This window comes from Sturnira hondurensis, unplaced genomic scaffold (assembly GCF_014824575.4).
Source record: "Sturnira hondurensis isolate 20B ecotype Veracruz unplaced genomic scaffold, ASM1482457v3 Scaffold0003801, whole genome shotgun sequence".
NCBI classification, from domain to species: domain Eukaryota; kingdom Metazoa; phylum Chordata; class Mammalia; order Chiroptera; family Phyllostomidae; genus Sturnira; species Sturnira hondurensis.
This window is the reverse complement of record NW_028076432.1, coordinates 6,393,987-6,410,663: the sequence shown is the minus strand read 5'-3', so window position 1 is coordinate 6,410,663 and position 16,677 is coordinate 6,393,987. Positions and strand designations below refer to the sequence as shown.

The 16,677-nt window shown below is 33.6% G+C and overlaps 1 protein-coding gene across 15 annotated transcripts in view; it reads left to right on the top strand.

The window, feature by feature from the left end:
- Positions 1-16,677, top strand: part of PICALM (phosphatidylinositol binding clathrin assembly protein) — a 120,246-nt gene that overhangs the window by 77,146 nt on the left and 26,423 nt on the right. For 8 of the 15 annotated variants that reach the window (XM_037042891.1, XM_037042890.1, XM_037042893.1 and 5 more), the window contains exons 9-13: positions 167-252; positions 2,091-2,214; positions 2,488-2,624; positions 5,029-5,132; positions 10,415-10,564. In XM_037042891.1, coding sequence (XP_036898786.1) covers positions 167-252; positions 2,091-2,214; positions 2,488-2,624; positions 5,029-5,132; positions 10,415-10,564 — 601 coding nt within the window. The remainder of the gene's footprint in view (positions 1-166; positions 253-2,090; positions 2,215-2,487; positions 2,625-5,028; positions 5,133-10,414; positions 10,565-16,677) is intronic. The other 7 variants (XM_037042895.1, XM_037042894.1, XM_037042898.1 and 4 more) reach the window with 2 other exon arrangements.

Here is a 16,677-nt window from a genome sequence, read left to right as displayed (position 1 = left end):
TATATAATAAAAACAATGGTGTCATTCTTAGGTAGCTAAAACTCCAATGTTAATTAGTTCATGAGGAATGTAACTATTTTGTTTCTCTTGTATGTCAGATGCTACTTGATTTATTTTGACCAGTGGCCTGATTATCATGAAAGTCTTAATATTTGTATAATTTCAGGCCCCCAGCAGTCTTCTTGATGCTTTAGAACAACATTTAGCTTCCTTGGAAGGAAAGAAGATCAAAGATTCTACAGCTGCAAGCAGGTATACTATTCTTTGTAGGGCAAGAGCTGGAGTGGTGTTTCTGAGAGAGTAGATGAATCCAACCCAAGTGCCAGGTTACTTAATGTTCCTTTATCTTGACTTAATCACTTGGGTTTAGCAGCAGTATCAACCTGGTAGAGTTGATTAAATGGGGCTAATATATGTAAATTCTTGGAATGGTTACTGATCTTTAATAAATGTTAGCATCTGTTAAGGTGATGACAGTGACTACCTGGTCTAGAATTGTGTTCATAGTGTGAACATTTCTCTTAGGGGTGATAATACATTGATTTGTATGATGTTTTATGATTATTAAGCTGTCTTTTTACACATTTGATTAACCCTCATTATAGCCCTGTAAGTATACAAGTAGTAATTCTGGCCTCAGACCTAGGATGTCTGACATCAAATTTTACCATCTCTCTGTAATGCCAGTTCATGGGGTTGATTATTGACGTACTATATTTTAATCATTCTCTTAGGCTTTGACCTGTTTCCTAAATGAAGACCAGTTTACCTGGCAAATTGAAATACATACTACCTCACCTTTGTAACATGATTTTTGTGTTGGGTAGTGACTTGAGTGTCATGTTTTACAAAGATTCCCCTTAAACAGTATGAAGCTAAAAGTTTGTATGAAGTGTAATGAGAACCTTTTTTTTTTGATGTGTTCAGAACTTTTTTTTTTAGCAGCAGAATTTAAGAAATTTGTAAAGGAAAATGTTGTTAATGAATTTCAGTGGTTTTTAATTCCAAATATGCTGCTTGAAATTTCTAGTAGGTTTTTAGAAGCCCAGAGATTTGAGAAAGTAATGAAAAATATAGCCAAGAAGTTCAGGTAGACTGATTTACCTCATATATTTTTTATCATAGAATTTGTTTGGGTTTTTTTCATTTCTGTCATAACTATATTACTCTTTCCTTGCCTTCTGAATTGTATCTTTATATTGCCTCATTTATAAAGTTGATTTTACATAAAATTTAAAGAGTTTTGCCACTTGTGTGCTTAGAGTAGAAACTAATGAAGCTTGGCATATGATAAAAAGAAAATGAGTAAAGATCATCACTGAGGAGTAGTTCTTCACATGGGTTTATTTTACCTAGAATTGACACTTGGAAATTTAATTTTGGAGCTTATAGTATGTATTGGTATGATTTTGATATAAGGGAAAGGAGGCAGCTTACTATGAATCTGCCAGTGAGAGGTGATACTTTGTGCTTGCATAATATGTTTGAAAAGGAAATTCTAACATGGCAAAAGGGTAGCAGATAAAAAGGAGGTGTCAGATGGACCAGTGACTGGGATGAAATTGGTCTTCCTTTGAAGGAACCTCTGGGTCCTCTGGGAACGACACCTTTGGGTATTACAAGGGAAACATACCTAGACACATTGTTTATTTCTGGTACTCTTGTTTTAGTGTTCCTGTAGTAGTACTGTCAAATCCCAGACTAAATTAGCACAGTCATTTTCTGTGAAAAGTTCAGTGTTTTTTACCCATCAGGGATTTCTTGGGGCATATGTTGCTCTTTCCTTGTTGTACAGGTTCCCTTCTTTGGGGCTTAGAAGAGGCAGTTTCTCTCACCTTTATTGAGAACCCTTTCCAAAATCTAACAGTTAACTTCAAAAAGAGTTAATGTGTGTGTATGTATAAATCACCTAATTGCTAATAATTCTCTAGGTTACTGGGTAGAATATTTCAAGTGATGTACTGATTTTGACTTCTTAAGTTTGTGATTATAGTGCCTGTCCACGCCAAGGTTGCCAGATCATTTCATAACCAGGTTGTCATGTGAACTGTTTGGCAAAAAGCAAAATTACCTTTGTCCAATTATTCTAGGGCAACAACACTTTCCAATGCAGTCTCTTCCCTGGCAAGTACTGGCCTGTCTCTTACCAAAGTGGATGAAAGGGAAAAGCAAGCAGCATTAGAGGAAGAACAGGCTCGTTTAAAAGCTTTAAAGGTAGGCATGTGCATTCTTTTTATTTGGAAAAACAGGTACAGGTGTTCATAAAATAATTAGAACCTGTATAAAAACTAACAGTATTTAGTGTGTGGTTATCTAAATGGGGCAAAACTCAGTACATAGTCTAATTTTTCATGTTAAAGTTGGATGACTGATAAAGTGTCAGAATACCTTTCTGCTATCAGAACAAAATTAGAAAATGCTTTTGTTTAGAGGACATTGCAAACATCTGGTTTCTGGATTCCTTATGGTAGTTGCCTTTTTCAACAGGAACAGCGCCTAAAAGAACTTGCAAAGAAACCTCATACCTCTTTAACAACTGCAGCCTCTCCTGTGTCCACCTCAGCTGGAGGTATAATGACTGCACCAGCCATTGACATGTTTTCTACCCTTAGTTCTTCAAACAGGTGGGTGGAGAGGTTAAAAATTTCCTTTGAATATTTAAGTTTGAAGACTTTCAATAGAAATTTTGCAAGATTTACCAGATATAGTTTAGTTTATCATTTGTCATCATAAATCAGAAAGGAAGTGCTGATAAATGGAGACAGATGTATAATAAACTGAATGCAAAGTGGTAAGAGTTTGTATGTTGACTATTTAGGAAATGGAAGATGGCTGGCCCAAATTTATATTACCATATTTTGATGTGTGTAATGCCCTCCCATGTATAATGTGCACCCACATTTTTGGCCCAAACTTTCAGGGGAAAAAATTTTTTGTTTTATCTTTTAAAAGTCATTTATGTATGTATGTATGTATGTGTGTTGGGAAGCTTGTTTTTGTCTGTGTGTGTGTTTGTTTCTTTTTTTAGACAGGCATTTTAGCATTTATTTTTGAACATGCAGATTTTGTTACTGTTTTCTAGAGTAACACTTTTAATACATTAGCATAAATAAAAGAATCAAAAACGTTTATATAGATAAGGAGTTAGTACTACCCATGTATAATGTGCATCCTTATTTTTCCCTCAATTTGGGCAAAAAGCACATTATACATGGCAAAATTCGGTAATTGGAATATAGTGGATTATCTCTTGGCAAATATTTCACTGTATAAAAATTAATAACTCTTGGAAACACATATGTATATGGATAATGGGTATGATATGTATTTCAAAATATCCTTTAATTACATATTAAATGTCTTTCATGTGTATTCCCTGGTGTTAAACTCAGAAATCTGGAACACAGTAAGGGTTTAGTTGCCAGATTTCTGGGATTTTGAAGCCCACCAGACCAATGTCCATAATCTTGTTGCTTAAGCTGTTTTTTTAGCAGCAGAAATAGAATATTTCCAGGAAAATTAGAATAATTGGCTTTTTCAAATCTTCTCTGACTTTAATCTCACAGTGGTTTAAAGTAGAAGTGTGGATGTCAGATTGTGGTTCAAGTTCTGGTTCTGTTATTTCTTAATCTTTTTTTATCTCAGTTTCCAAATAAGATAACCATGTGGTATAGATCAGGGCTTCCCAGTCCTTAACAAACACCAGAATCACCTGGAAGGTGATTTCTGAGGACCAAGATTTTTCATTTCCAACAGGCTCCCAGATAGGATTTAGAACAGTCTTTGGCACATGGTAAATGCAGCATACAGAGTGATAAGGGTTTCTTTGTTGGCTTGTTTATCTTTGATTTTTATTGTTGTTACTGTTTATTTTATTAGCTCATCCTTAAAAGGTCTTCTCTCCTACCTACTGACTTCTGTCACAGCTTAATGTAACTTTATTAACTCAACTGCTCCCTGCTCCCTGCTCCCTAAAGTCTTAGTCGATTTTTGGTGAATTTAGTTACATGCTTTTCTTTCAGCTTTATTCTTTCATTTTGTTTTTTTGTATGCTGCTTTTCTTAATCCCCAAGAAAATGACATTGAGTGTCAGATTTTCCAGTGGGGAGGGGAGATGAATGGAAAACAATGTCGAATAAGGATGAAACAAGTATAAGATAAAGCACTTTTTAATAGTAATTGAGGGCAAATCTTACAGCGTGTTACAGAATACTTGTATCATATTCTAAATGTATTTATGTATGTACTGATTTACCAATAAAACTGTTTTTTAATATGTAGAGGACAGGTCTTTGAAACAGTTTTTAGTAACTTAAAAGTGATCTATGCTGTGCTACACATAGTGCTTCAATTTGTGGAAACTCTAGGTTTTTTGTTTTTGTTGTTGGTGGTGGTTTTTTTTTGTTTGTTTGTTTTGAGTTATTCCTTAATTGCAGAAAAGTCTTGTAGTGAGGGGTGTATCGTATAAGCAGTCCCCCTGGAATTGTGTGATGGATGGCTCTGTTGTAATTTTATGTCATATATGCAGGTATGACTTTTTTCCTGTATTACTGATATGTTGTTTGGATTACAAAGCACTAGAGGTGAGGTTTACTTTGTAGGGGTATTGGTATTGCAAATGCAAGTGAAGTTCTTCTAAAAATTAAAAGTGGGACAGCAAATTTTCTTAAATAATTTTAAAATTGCCATAATGTTTCATATTTCTGAATCATGTTGTTTGGGTTCATTTCAGTATGGAAATTGGTATTTTAGTGGGGAATTTAATTGATCCTTTCCTGGAGGATTATTATTTGAATCCTATGTGAACAGAGGATATGGTATTTGAATATTTTTCTAGGCCTCCTTAGAAATACTGTGTTGTATGAGGGATATGCCATTGTTACCTTGCTGAAACTTGTCCTCCTTTTGAGATTTATATTATTGGGGTTTTCTCTTTAATGTTCTTATTTGTTGGGGTGGGAGAAGGGAGTGGCTAATGTAGCAAAGCTTATCTAATAATTAAATCATCTTTTCAAAATATCCTTATAGCACATCAAAGCTACCAAATGATTTGCTTGATTTGCAACAGTCAACTTTTCACCCATCTGTACTTCCTATGTCAACTGCTTCTCAGGTAGCAAGTACGTGGGGAGGTAAGCATTAATGAATTCTGCTTTGTATGTTGTATAGGCGTCTCCCCTCTTTATTCTGTGGTATTTTACTTATCTATGTAGTTTTGATTATGCTTGGTACATGAGAACTTAGAAAATATTAAAATGGTAGTAAATCAGTTTGCCCTTTTGAAAGACATTTTTATTTATAAATGTAACTTTAGAATTTATGTTCATTTAAATTATGAAATGGGGTTTAATGAAGGTGAAATGAAGGACAAAATGTATAAGCATAAAATTATTTTTTCAGTGTTGAATTTATACTCTGTAATCAGAAAATTGAGTCATAGTCATTTAACTTTTGGTATAGAAAAAACATTTACTTTGTGGGGGGTGGGGGGCGGAGGAACTCATCTGATGTAAGTATATAATAAAACCCATGTGGTGTTACCAGGCAATGAATGAACCATGTTCTGACCAGCAATGTCATGACAAACTTTATCCTACTTGTATTTAAAATGATGATTTAATTCAGATCTATAAGATTTTGGTATTCACAGGTTTTCCCCTGGTACTAACAGGAATGTTCACTGCCCTTAAGTAGTTGCTTGATCTGGAGGTGACCATGTCATGACCATGATCTTGGCATCTTTGAAGGAGTAAGCCTGCCTCGTCATGTTGATTTTTAGGCAGTCTTGCTTAGACAGTCTTGACTGTTTTCAGATCATTTTTTTTTGGTTGGTTTTGGTGCTTCTGTTTGTATTATATGAAAGTATTATGTTACAAACACTCAAAAATTACTTTGGAGGGTAAGGAGATTCTGAGAAAGGACACTGTCTAGAGAACTCTAGTGAATGGCAAGCTACCTTAAAATTTATATATGACTCATGTAAAATCTGAATTGTGATTGGCTTACCTCTCATAACAAAGATAAATTAAAAAATATTAGATTATGGTGTATGAATTAAGACTTTTCATCTTTTTTTAATAATTTGAGTTTTAAGAACTTTTTTATAGTTATTTCTTAAGGCTCTATTTTATATAATCGAACATAATCTCTGTGAAGGCAGAAATTTTTAAATAACTTTACTCAGTGCTATACCCCCAAAGTCTGGTTTATAATAGGTAAATTAAAATATTTGTTGAATGAATGGGCATTTTCTTTTTTTCTAGACTGGTTATTTCTGGTTTGTAATTTAGGTCAGAAAACAGGAATACTAAAATAATAGATTTTTAGCAAAATTTTGTGAGCCATAACTTAACTAAAAACTAGTGGTCTCTGAAGGCAAGTTTAATTTAGCTAAAGCTTAAGATCTGGGAGTAGTAGTTTCTAAAAATTATAAGCTAGTTTAAAATCAGATGTTTTAGAATAATTTATCTGCATGGAGTATAGACAGCTATTTCAGATTAAGAATGGAGTCTCCTAATGTCCTAATAATAAGTCCTAGTTTTAAGATTTTTAATCTGCCAAAACTTGCTTATCTTTTGCTTATTGTACATTGCTTTACAAAAGGGTAGTAGAAGTAGCACGGTCATTTAAGCAGTTTCACTTTGCTTCCTTTTAAAAAAGAATAGTCTTTCTAAATTAAAATTGAAAAGTTGTTTTTCTCATAATGAAAAATTTTACAGAAGGCTAATGAGAACTAATATAGCATAAAAAAACCTTAACACTGAAATTGTTTTGTCTGAACGTCATATAAAATTAATTTTTATAACAAGTTAAAGAATTTAACTATTTGGAATATTAACTGTTTGGAATTATTTTAAGTTCACCTAGGAAGGCAAATATACTGTTACCATGGGAGAATAATTTTAAGTAATTTCAGCCCTTAAGAATTGTTCTGTATCTATTATGAGAAATATTCCATAGCAGTCTATGTGTGAATACAATATGTTGGAATACATTTAATTATGTTTTATTTTTCCATTTTTTGTTATTTTGCCCTGTGTACAATCTTTATCAAAAATTTTTCTATAATTTAACATTACACTTGCTGTATACAAATGAGACTGTTTAAATTGTTAAAAATATAAGTCAAGTACAGTGGGAGCATACAGAGGCAGAAAAGTTTATCATTATAAATGAGGAAAGGACAGTGATCTTTACTGTGAACTCCCCAATTTAAGAAGAATTAAATATGTTTTTAATGAACATTTGATTTTTTTAATTTATTGATTTTCAAGAGAGAAGAAGGAAAAGAGAGAGAAACATTGATTTTTTTTTTTGTTTGTGTTCCAGTTTTTTATACATTCATTGGTTGATTCTTGTATATGCCCTGGCAGGAAATCAAACCCACAACCTTGAGGTATTAGGACAACACTTTAACCAACTAAGCTACCCTTCTAGGTGAAGAATTAAATCTTGCCTTGACTTTCACATAAAGATTTTTGGTTTCTGAGTTGGTGATAATTTCAGAGTTTTGACTTTTGCATATTGGATAGTTGAAGAGAATTTTAAGCAAAAATTTTGAATGCTTTTTTAACGTAGTGGATCGTTCATTTCCATGCAGTTCAAATTAAGATCTTTTACTTTATTGTTAAGATTAAAGTTAGACTGAGATAAATAAATAAATCTTATATATAAAATGGTTTGATTATAATGATAAATTTTTAAAGATTTTGAAATTAACCATTTACCTGAACATTTGAAATATGTAACATTTTACCTCATGCTACCTTTATAGTGCTGAGAGATACTTATTTTTGATGATTATATTATCCTGTGCTTCTCTTGCTTTTCATTTGCTAAAAATGGATGTTAACAGATCAGGAATTTAATTTAATTCTTATTGTAAGCACCACAGAGATGATGTATATTCCCAGTCACAGATAGGTTAGTGATAGAGAGTTAAAGGGAAGTAAGGTTTGTATGTTTATGTGAAAGGCATTTAAGATTCTATCGAAGAGAGAGAACACAAGCTTTCCTGTTCCCCTCATTACGTTATTAATGAGCCTTTGGTTTTTCAAGAAATGGTCTCGAGTCTAACCAAGCAGTTGGTATTGAATACTAATATGTGAGACAATGTAAGTTTTCATTGCTTTGAAAAATGTTAAAACAGATCTAAAATATACAATATTGTCAACTTAGTACACTGTTGTATATTTTAAGCAGGTTTTTAAAATTTAGTTCAGGCCAAACAGAAGTTTTTATTCTGAAGTTTAATTTGCTTTACTCTCAACTGGCACAAAGTGTAATGTTTTTTTGAAAAGAAACTCAATTTTCTGTGTGTAAAGACTAGACTATGACTGGACTGGTTCTTTTTTAATCTCTCTTTTTACTTTTTTGAATTTTTTTCTATGCCTCTAGTGTAACAAAATTAAACTTCCAAATTCATAATGATAAAAACAAAGAAAAATGTAATTTTAAAAAGTTTAAGGAATTTAGAGTAAAGTTGCCAGTCTAGTGAGTGAAGTTTAATTGGAATAGCTAGGACATGATTTTTTTGTTTTAATGAATGTTTTTATTATTTATAGTATAGTGTGCATCCCTATATTAACATTATGTAGAGTACCTGTAGTATTCTGTCATGTAGTTTAAAAGCTGTTTTTTCTTGTAGTCTTATTGACTTCAATATATATGTACTTGCATATTCTTCTCTAGGATGTTTCAAATAATAAAAAATGATTGATATTATGCACATGGGTAAAACACTATCAATCAGTAGAACAGCAGATAACTAGTGACCTTTCCCAAACACACATTTTCCCATAAACCAATGGATCTGTTTGAGAAAAGTGTGTCTTTTTTTATAATGGCCTCTCTCATGGCTTCTTTTGCCTGGAAAACTGGAGAGGTGTTCTTTGTTGCTTATAGTCCAACAGAGTTTAATGTACTTTACAACTCCATGCCCTTATTGCATATTTAAAAAATAGGACTTTGAACCAAATTGATCAACTCTAAACTTAATACAGCTCTTGTACAAGAGTGGTTATTGTTACAATTTTATTTAATACAGAAAATCTAACATACCTATTTTCAACTTTTTATTTCTGAATTATTTTTTTTTCTGATTCTTTTTCCTCAATGTTCCATTTATTGAAGAGTGGAGGGAGAAAGATATTAAAACATGATTCATTTGAGTTTGCATAGTACACCAATGAGTTTTGATACCTTTGTAAGACTTGACTTTTGGCTGTGAATTGATGTTCCATATTAATGCTTAATTCCTAGAAGGGGCCTTAAATGATACAAAAATTAATGTTTTAAAAAGATTTTTAAAAGATTATATTTAAGCCAGTAACCTCAATATTCTCTTTATATTTTTCTTTTGTAAACGTGGGATTTGTGTATATGCCTTGAATTTATTGACTTTAAAGAAAGTATGCCTATATCATAGTGAATGAGACTGGTCTTTGGTCATTGCTGCCTGCTTACTGTTCCATCACACAGTTTTAGATTAAAATACAGTGCTTGATACTGTGAAGGTACCACGGTATTCAGTGAGAGTCACAAATTAGAGTAGACAACCAGTTGTTGTCTTTTCATTTTTTATTGTGTTTACAAGAGAAAAAATTCTGACACTATATTTTTGCTACTCTATATTTTCCTCTCTGTTTACTTAAGGTGGAACGAATGGCTTTCAATCATTAGAATGACAATTATCTTGAATGAGATATGGGTACAATAAATACTGGATTTTAAAACAACTTTGTGTGTAGAATTTGGTAATAGTGTGTATATATATGTGTGTGTGTGTATATACGCTAACATACATATATATATATACACATATATACACACACACACAATCGTGAACAATACTTTTGTTATTTCTTCAACAAAATTTTAAAGCCAGTCTTTAAAACTCTTAGTTCAGCCTTCAAAGCTGTTCACAGTCTACTAAATGGCCTTTGTTCTTAATTTTCTAAGATCCCTTACCCCATCATTAGATCTTTTCTTTATCTTTATTTTCTTATTTCCTACCTCTGAACCTATACAAGAGTTACCAGCTTTGAGTAAACACAGCTGTGCCACCAAAGCCAATGTATTCCCATCTAGGGCTGGAAAATGGGTTGAGGTGGCTGGCTCTTTTACAGAAGCATTTTGTTTATTAATCTTTTTTAACTACCTGGTACCATGGCTTCCTAATGTGAGAAAGCAGATCGGCCCTTAGTGTGCTACTATTAATGTTTTTTTTTTCCTGAGAATTCACTTTAAAATATGTTAAGTACAGTTCTCCTTCTCGTTGATTAGGTATTTTTGCATTTAAGATTAATAAACAATAATAAAGCTACTACTTTTCACTTTGCATCTTTTGACTAATTACAATACTAATTAATTTACTTCCTTTCTTCGTTTTGCTGTAATGCACTGGACTACACAGATCCTTTCTCTGCTACTGTAGATGCTGTTGATGATGCCATTCCAAGCTTAAATCCTTTCCTCACAAAAAGTAGTGGTGATGTTCACCTTCCCATTTCTTCAGATGTATCCACTTTTACTACTAGGACACCTACTCATGAAATGTTTGTTGGTAATGTACCATTTAACCTTTCTTTCCAATTAATGTTTATACTGCCTAAGGATTTTTTTTTAATGTATCCATTCATTATTTTTTAAAACACTGAAATAATTACTTTGGATTTTAATATCAAGTTTTAAAATAACTGGATAGCAATAATGTACTGAGGTTTTTTAATTGACACTAATATCCCTAATTTCATTTAATGCAAGTTTTTAGAAGAGAAAATTTCCTTTAAAGTTAGACTTTTTAGTGTTTTATTGTCTGTCATATTATATTGCAATACTCAAACTGTCTAGCATCACATGCTGCGTCCTGTGTATTAGTTCTAAGAGCTGGTTATTAGGAGAGTTGGGTGAAGAGTAACATTCCTTAAATTTGCACATTCAAGTGTGCTTATTATATTTTTCCTCTGTATTTATGGGAGAGAGTGCTTATGATAGTAGCTTTCAGGGTGGTTCTGTTAGTAGCTATCTTAATCTTTTTTTTCCTTTTTGAACTGTGACTGGTACAATTTTAGATGTCTAAAATCCATGTATATCCTCTGTCTGTGTCTTAAGAATTTCACTTCATTGTTAGCCTTGAGATAAATTAAAAGTAGAGACTATAAAGCAACTTCAACTGAATAACCTCTAATTGCAGTAAATTTCACACCATGATTACTCAAGAAGAGTAAATTTTTAAGTATGTATGAAACTGAAATATTTTTGAGTCCTGCTAAAATGATGCTTAAAACCTCCCTTAAAAGATGGTGAAACTGCTTTCATGCAAATCAACAGAATTGCTTAAGGTGATCTATACCCAGGGTTACAAGTCATCTGTGTAACCCTGGGTAGAGGTCATGTGGCCATACTCTGAATACACTGTTAGATGTATTTGAAAGAGGAGGAGGAAGGGGGTGACTAAGAAGGCAATAGTTGGGAGACTTGAGAATGTTCCAAGGCAGGTACTCTAGTTATATGTAACTAGTCTGATAGCTCCAAAGTGTAATTATGCATTGCAATAATTCCTCTATGTCATTATAATACATTAAATTGTGTAAAAAGTGATTGAAACTAAATTTTACATTTTGTTATTTTTTAGAAAATTTGTCAAACGGAGTGCTTGATTTGCTTGATAGTGAGAGGTTACTAGAGTTATCCTTGGAGTTTATTTTTTTATTTCTTACAAGTGTATATATTCTTTATATTGAGTATGTATGAACTAGTATATGTTTAGTAAATATGGCTGCTCATATCTTTTTAGTCTGTTTTCTTAATTTGGAGATAGGAAACAGATGTCTTCACTTTGGGCCATATGTTATTTCCTGTTTTAGGTTAGAACAGTGCATGGACTTCAGGCTGTCACATCTATATGCACTGAAAAGGGACAGAATGGAGGGCAGCGACTTTAAGCTAAAGGCTCTTACTATTTCATGTTCAAACAGAAGCAGAATAAAAAAATAAAAGCCATTATATGAGAGTTACTGAATTAGTTTGGCTTTTCAAGGAAGGTCTATAACGAGGAATATATACTGGAAATGTCATTTTCCTAATGTTTCTGAAGTTAAAGGCCTATGGGTTGAGACAAAGAAGACCAAAAAGCAATGCAGATTAGTAAAATTGATGGCCTTATATAGCCAAGGTGAGCAGGTGCATTTGAAAATCAAAATAATAAAACTGGTGATTCAGAGTTTTTCAAAGACCTCCAGCTCAACACTCATGCTGGTAAGCGAATATTCCCACCATTTTATGATGAATCACCTGAGTCCTAGAAAAGTTAAATCGACTGAGATAGTCCAGTTATTGGGAGCAAAGCCTGAGGCAGCAAACTTGCAACTTTGCCCTGCAAAAAGTTCTTTTCACTTAAGTAAGTACAGACTCCCATTTAAGTCTTTATATTCTCTTTCTGAGAACAAATGGCACAAATGAAAGTGTACAAAAAAAACCTTACATGTGCTGATTTTTGTCAATAGAAAAAAACTTGTTAAATACTCATTTTTTAATGAAAATGAGCACAGAAAGGGAAACAAAATCAAACATGTCAGCCATTAGGCATTAGTCTAGAATAGGGGTCAGTAAACTCATGCCTAAAAGGTCAGATTGTAAATATTTTTGGTTTGTGAGCCACACAGTCTCTGTCGCAGCTACTTAACTTTGACATTATAGCCTGAAAGCAGCCATAGAAAATACGTAAACATAAGAACATGGCTGTGTTCCAAAACTTTATTTACAAAGACATGCAGCTATCGTTTGCTGATGCCTCCCTAGATGAGACATTTTTTCATAAGAAGCCTTACAACCCAAGTTAAGTTCTAAGAAGTAAGTTGTGTAATAAAAATTCCCATAGTTTCTTCCTCAGAGTAGTGAAAGCATGAAAGGACCACCCAAGGTGTGCCAGGCCTAGAGCTGCGTCACCTGAGTAGCCACTGCCCACATGCTGTCATTTAAACTTGAATTACAACTAAATGCTAAATAAAATTAAAACATGATTCCCTAAATGGTACTAGCCACACTTTTCATTGCTCAGTGGCATGTGTGACTAGCCACTACCATATTGTACATGAGAGATTTATAGAACATTTCTATTATTAGAAAGTTCTACTGGCTAGTTCTGCTCTAGAACAGTGATCAGTAAACTTTATATGTAAATACCATATAGTAAATACTTGAGTGTTTACAGGATACAGAAAATCTTGATTGTACATTTTTCTTGTCTCTCATTTTGTTTTCTCTGCCTTTCTTTCATTTTAACAACCTTTTAAAATGTGAACACTATTTTTAGCTCACAGGGTCTTGTAAAAATAAATAGGCCAAGCCTATAGTTTGCCAAACAGTGCTATGTAGGATTAAGAACAACCCATAAAAATCAGAGGATAGCTGGTGTAGCCTCCACAACCCCTTCCAGAGGAGGACCTTGATCTCATCATACGATGCTGAGTGTGCTGGGGAGCTTGTCCTCATTAAAGTTACAAGAACTCTGAATTATATACAAGTCAGGGGGAGTGGGTGGTAGTCCCAGCTATGTCATGCCTGTAACCTTGCCTAGACCTGCTTCCTCATCTGTAAAATAAGACATTAGACAACAGATTAATATTAGCTAAAAAGCCAACTTCTTCATATTTTTTTATCTAAGCAGATACAGTTTTGGTTATTAAAATTTGTTGTGAATATAATATATATGTATTTTAAATATAGTACTAATAATGAAGACTTAAGTGCTCTTTTTAGTGAGTTTTCATTTGAAAATGCCAAGTACCTGGACTCCCCTGGGTTTTTGTTTGTTTTTAATAACTCTATTTTTCTTTTAACTGTGCTCTACCCCCACCCCCCCCAGCCCACCCACACACACACTCATATGCCTTGTTGGAGTCTTTTTTTTTTTTTTTTTTTTAAGAATTATTCTCACTTTATTTCTGGAGAAGTTTGATTAGATGCAGCAACAATGATTCCAGGTGAGGGCAGAGGCATGGGTACCCCTAAAGCAACTAGCATTCTGTGGCCCAGGATACCCCACCCCCACTTCCAGACCAGGGCTCCCCTCAGTTCCAGTTAAATAAAGAGGGGAAGATCTCCACAGTGAGTCTTGGGAGGGTGTGCCTCCTGCACCCACCCCATCCAGGCAGAGGAGTCTGAGCACAAACTGTTTACAGTATTCATATCCACTAAACCCCACCAAACCAAGGTACCTTGTCAGATTGTTTTTCTGATACTCAGGCTTATCCTAATACTATCCATATGTGCCGTGATGCTTCTACTATAGCTAGCTGCTTTATTTGGGGATTTGTAATGCTATGTTTAAAATTTATCCATTAATGCAAGAGGAATTTCTTTCTATTGTTTTTCTTAAAATGAATTTTTTAAAGTATTTGTAAGAAAAATACTTATTTGCTTTTAAAGAACAGATCAATAATTGCTGAATTTTGTTTCCTTGATTGAAACTCATTATTGTGTTGTGAATGGATACCTGTCATCTTTCAGTTACTTTCATTTATACCCAAAACTTTAAAATTCTCAGAAAAGTTTATAACATTTTAGTGTTACAGGCTTACGGAATTTAAAGCTGTTCAGATAGGTGTAATGATAGAACAGTAGATGACTTTGACTTAAGTTGTTGCACAGCTGTTAGTGGAGATTCTGCTGGACAGAGAGACATGCTTTTCACCACTATGCAAAAGGCATAGAAATGGCATGCAATTTCCAAAGAGGTATGGCCAATTTGATATTTTCTCTGTCTTTCCAAATATATTCTAGACCAATGCAGTAGAATTAAAACATTGAAATCCAGCTGATTTTGTGCATGTGTGTGTGTGTGTGTACATAAATTGATTACTTAGTTGCTATTAAAAAGTAAGTTTGACAAAGCTGAAGAATTGAGATTTTTGACTGGCAGCGAGAATTGGATGTGGTTAAAAGTGCTTAAAATGAAATATATGAGGGCATTCATTAGATGGAAAAATATGTTTGGAATGCAATGAACTTGGGTTTAGATTCCAGTTCTACTCCCTAACCTGTGTGGCTTAACCCAACCAAGTTTTTAACCTTTCTAAACCTATGGAAATTGGGATAATAAATAACGTCTTTGTAGGATTGCCTTGAGGTTTACCTATCTGGCTTTATAACATCCAGCACTATCCCTGGAAGGCAGCTATGCTTACCACTATACCACCAACGCTGACCAGCACTATCCCTGGCGCATAGAATTATCATTAAAACTATCTTATGTATGCAGATTATTTTGTATTTGGAATATACTTTTTACCTAAATTATTATTTAATCATCAGGTACAGTTTTGAGCACTGATTGTTTTTGCATTGTTCTTAAATTTTTAAATTGCCAAGGGTTTACTTTTTGGCCAACATTTTCTGTGAAAAGCTCAAGAAGTTCCTAAAACTTGAATAGTCCTGATGAATAGATATGGTTAATTTCTATAGCTAAAATAATTAATAATTAATTTTTTGCCTACTGGTTTATATCAGATTAATTACTTAGTATAAAGTGAAAACCCCTAATAGATTGTATAATCAAACAAATTGGGGTTTACACCTTTTTTTTAAAGATTTTATATATTTATTTTTAGAAAGAGAGGAAGGGAGAGAGAAAGAGAGGGAGAGAAACAACAATGTGTGGTTGCATCTTGCACACCTGTCCACTGGGGACCTGGCCCACAGCGCACACATGTGCCTTGACTGGGAATCGAACCAATGACCCTTTGGTTAGCAGGCCACTGCTCAATCCACTGAGCCACACCAGCCAGGACAGGTTGTAATTCTTGATAACTTGGGTAAATTTTATAATATTTTAGTTTCCTAATCTGCAAAATAAGAATAATAATAACTATCATAGGGTTATTATGACATTTTTTAAAGATTTAATTTATTTGTCTTTAGAGGGGAAGGGAAGGAGAGAGGGAGAGAAATATCAATGTGTGGTTGCCTCTCGTGGATCCCCTGCTGGGAACCGGCCCGCAACCCAGGCATGTGCCCTGACTGGGAATTGAACCGCAATTGTGTGGTTCGCAGGCCCAAGCTCAATCCACTGAGCTACACCAGCCAGGGCGGGTTATTATGACATTTAATGCCATGTTTATAAAGTTTTTGCATAGTGTTTAATAGGAATTAATAAATAGTAGCAGTTCTTTTCAGAAAAAAGTACAAGGTGTCATTTATCAGGGAACTGCCACCAAAATCCATTAACAACCTAGCTAATTTTTCTTAAAGGTGTTTGAAATGTCTTACTGTCCCCAAAGCTTGTTCAGCTTGTACCTTTCCATTAATATATTATCGTCCTCTTGAGATTTGCACTGAAGGGCAGTGGTTTCTAAATGTTCTTCTATGAAGTAGTGTTGGTTAGTAACAGTTTTCACTAGGCCTTGGTGAAATGGAAGTGTAGGCAGTTCAACATAGTGATTATTTCTTAAAGTTGACCTTTACTCAAAGAGTCTGTTCATCTCTCTTTTTTTTTTTGGTCTCTAAAATTTCCTTGTGAAATGGTAATATTAATATTATAACTTTTGAAAACTAAAGGTTGACAACCCTTGACAGTCTTCCAAAAAGTGATCCAGGGACAGAGGGTGAATAAGTTGATAATAGGCATTGACATTATAATGCAGAACTCTAACCTTTAAGGTGTGTGTGTTACCAGCA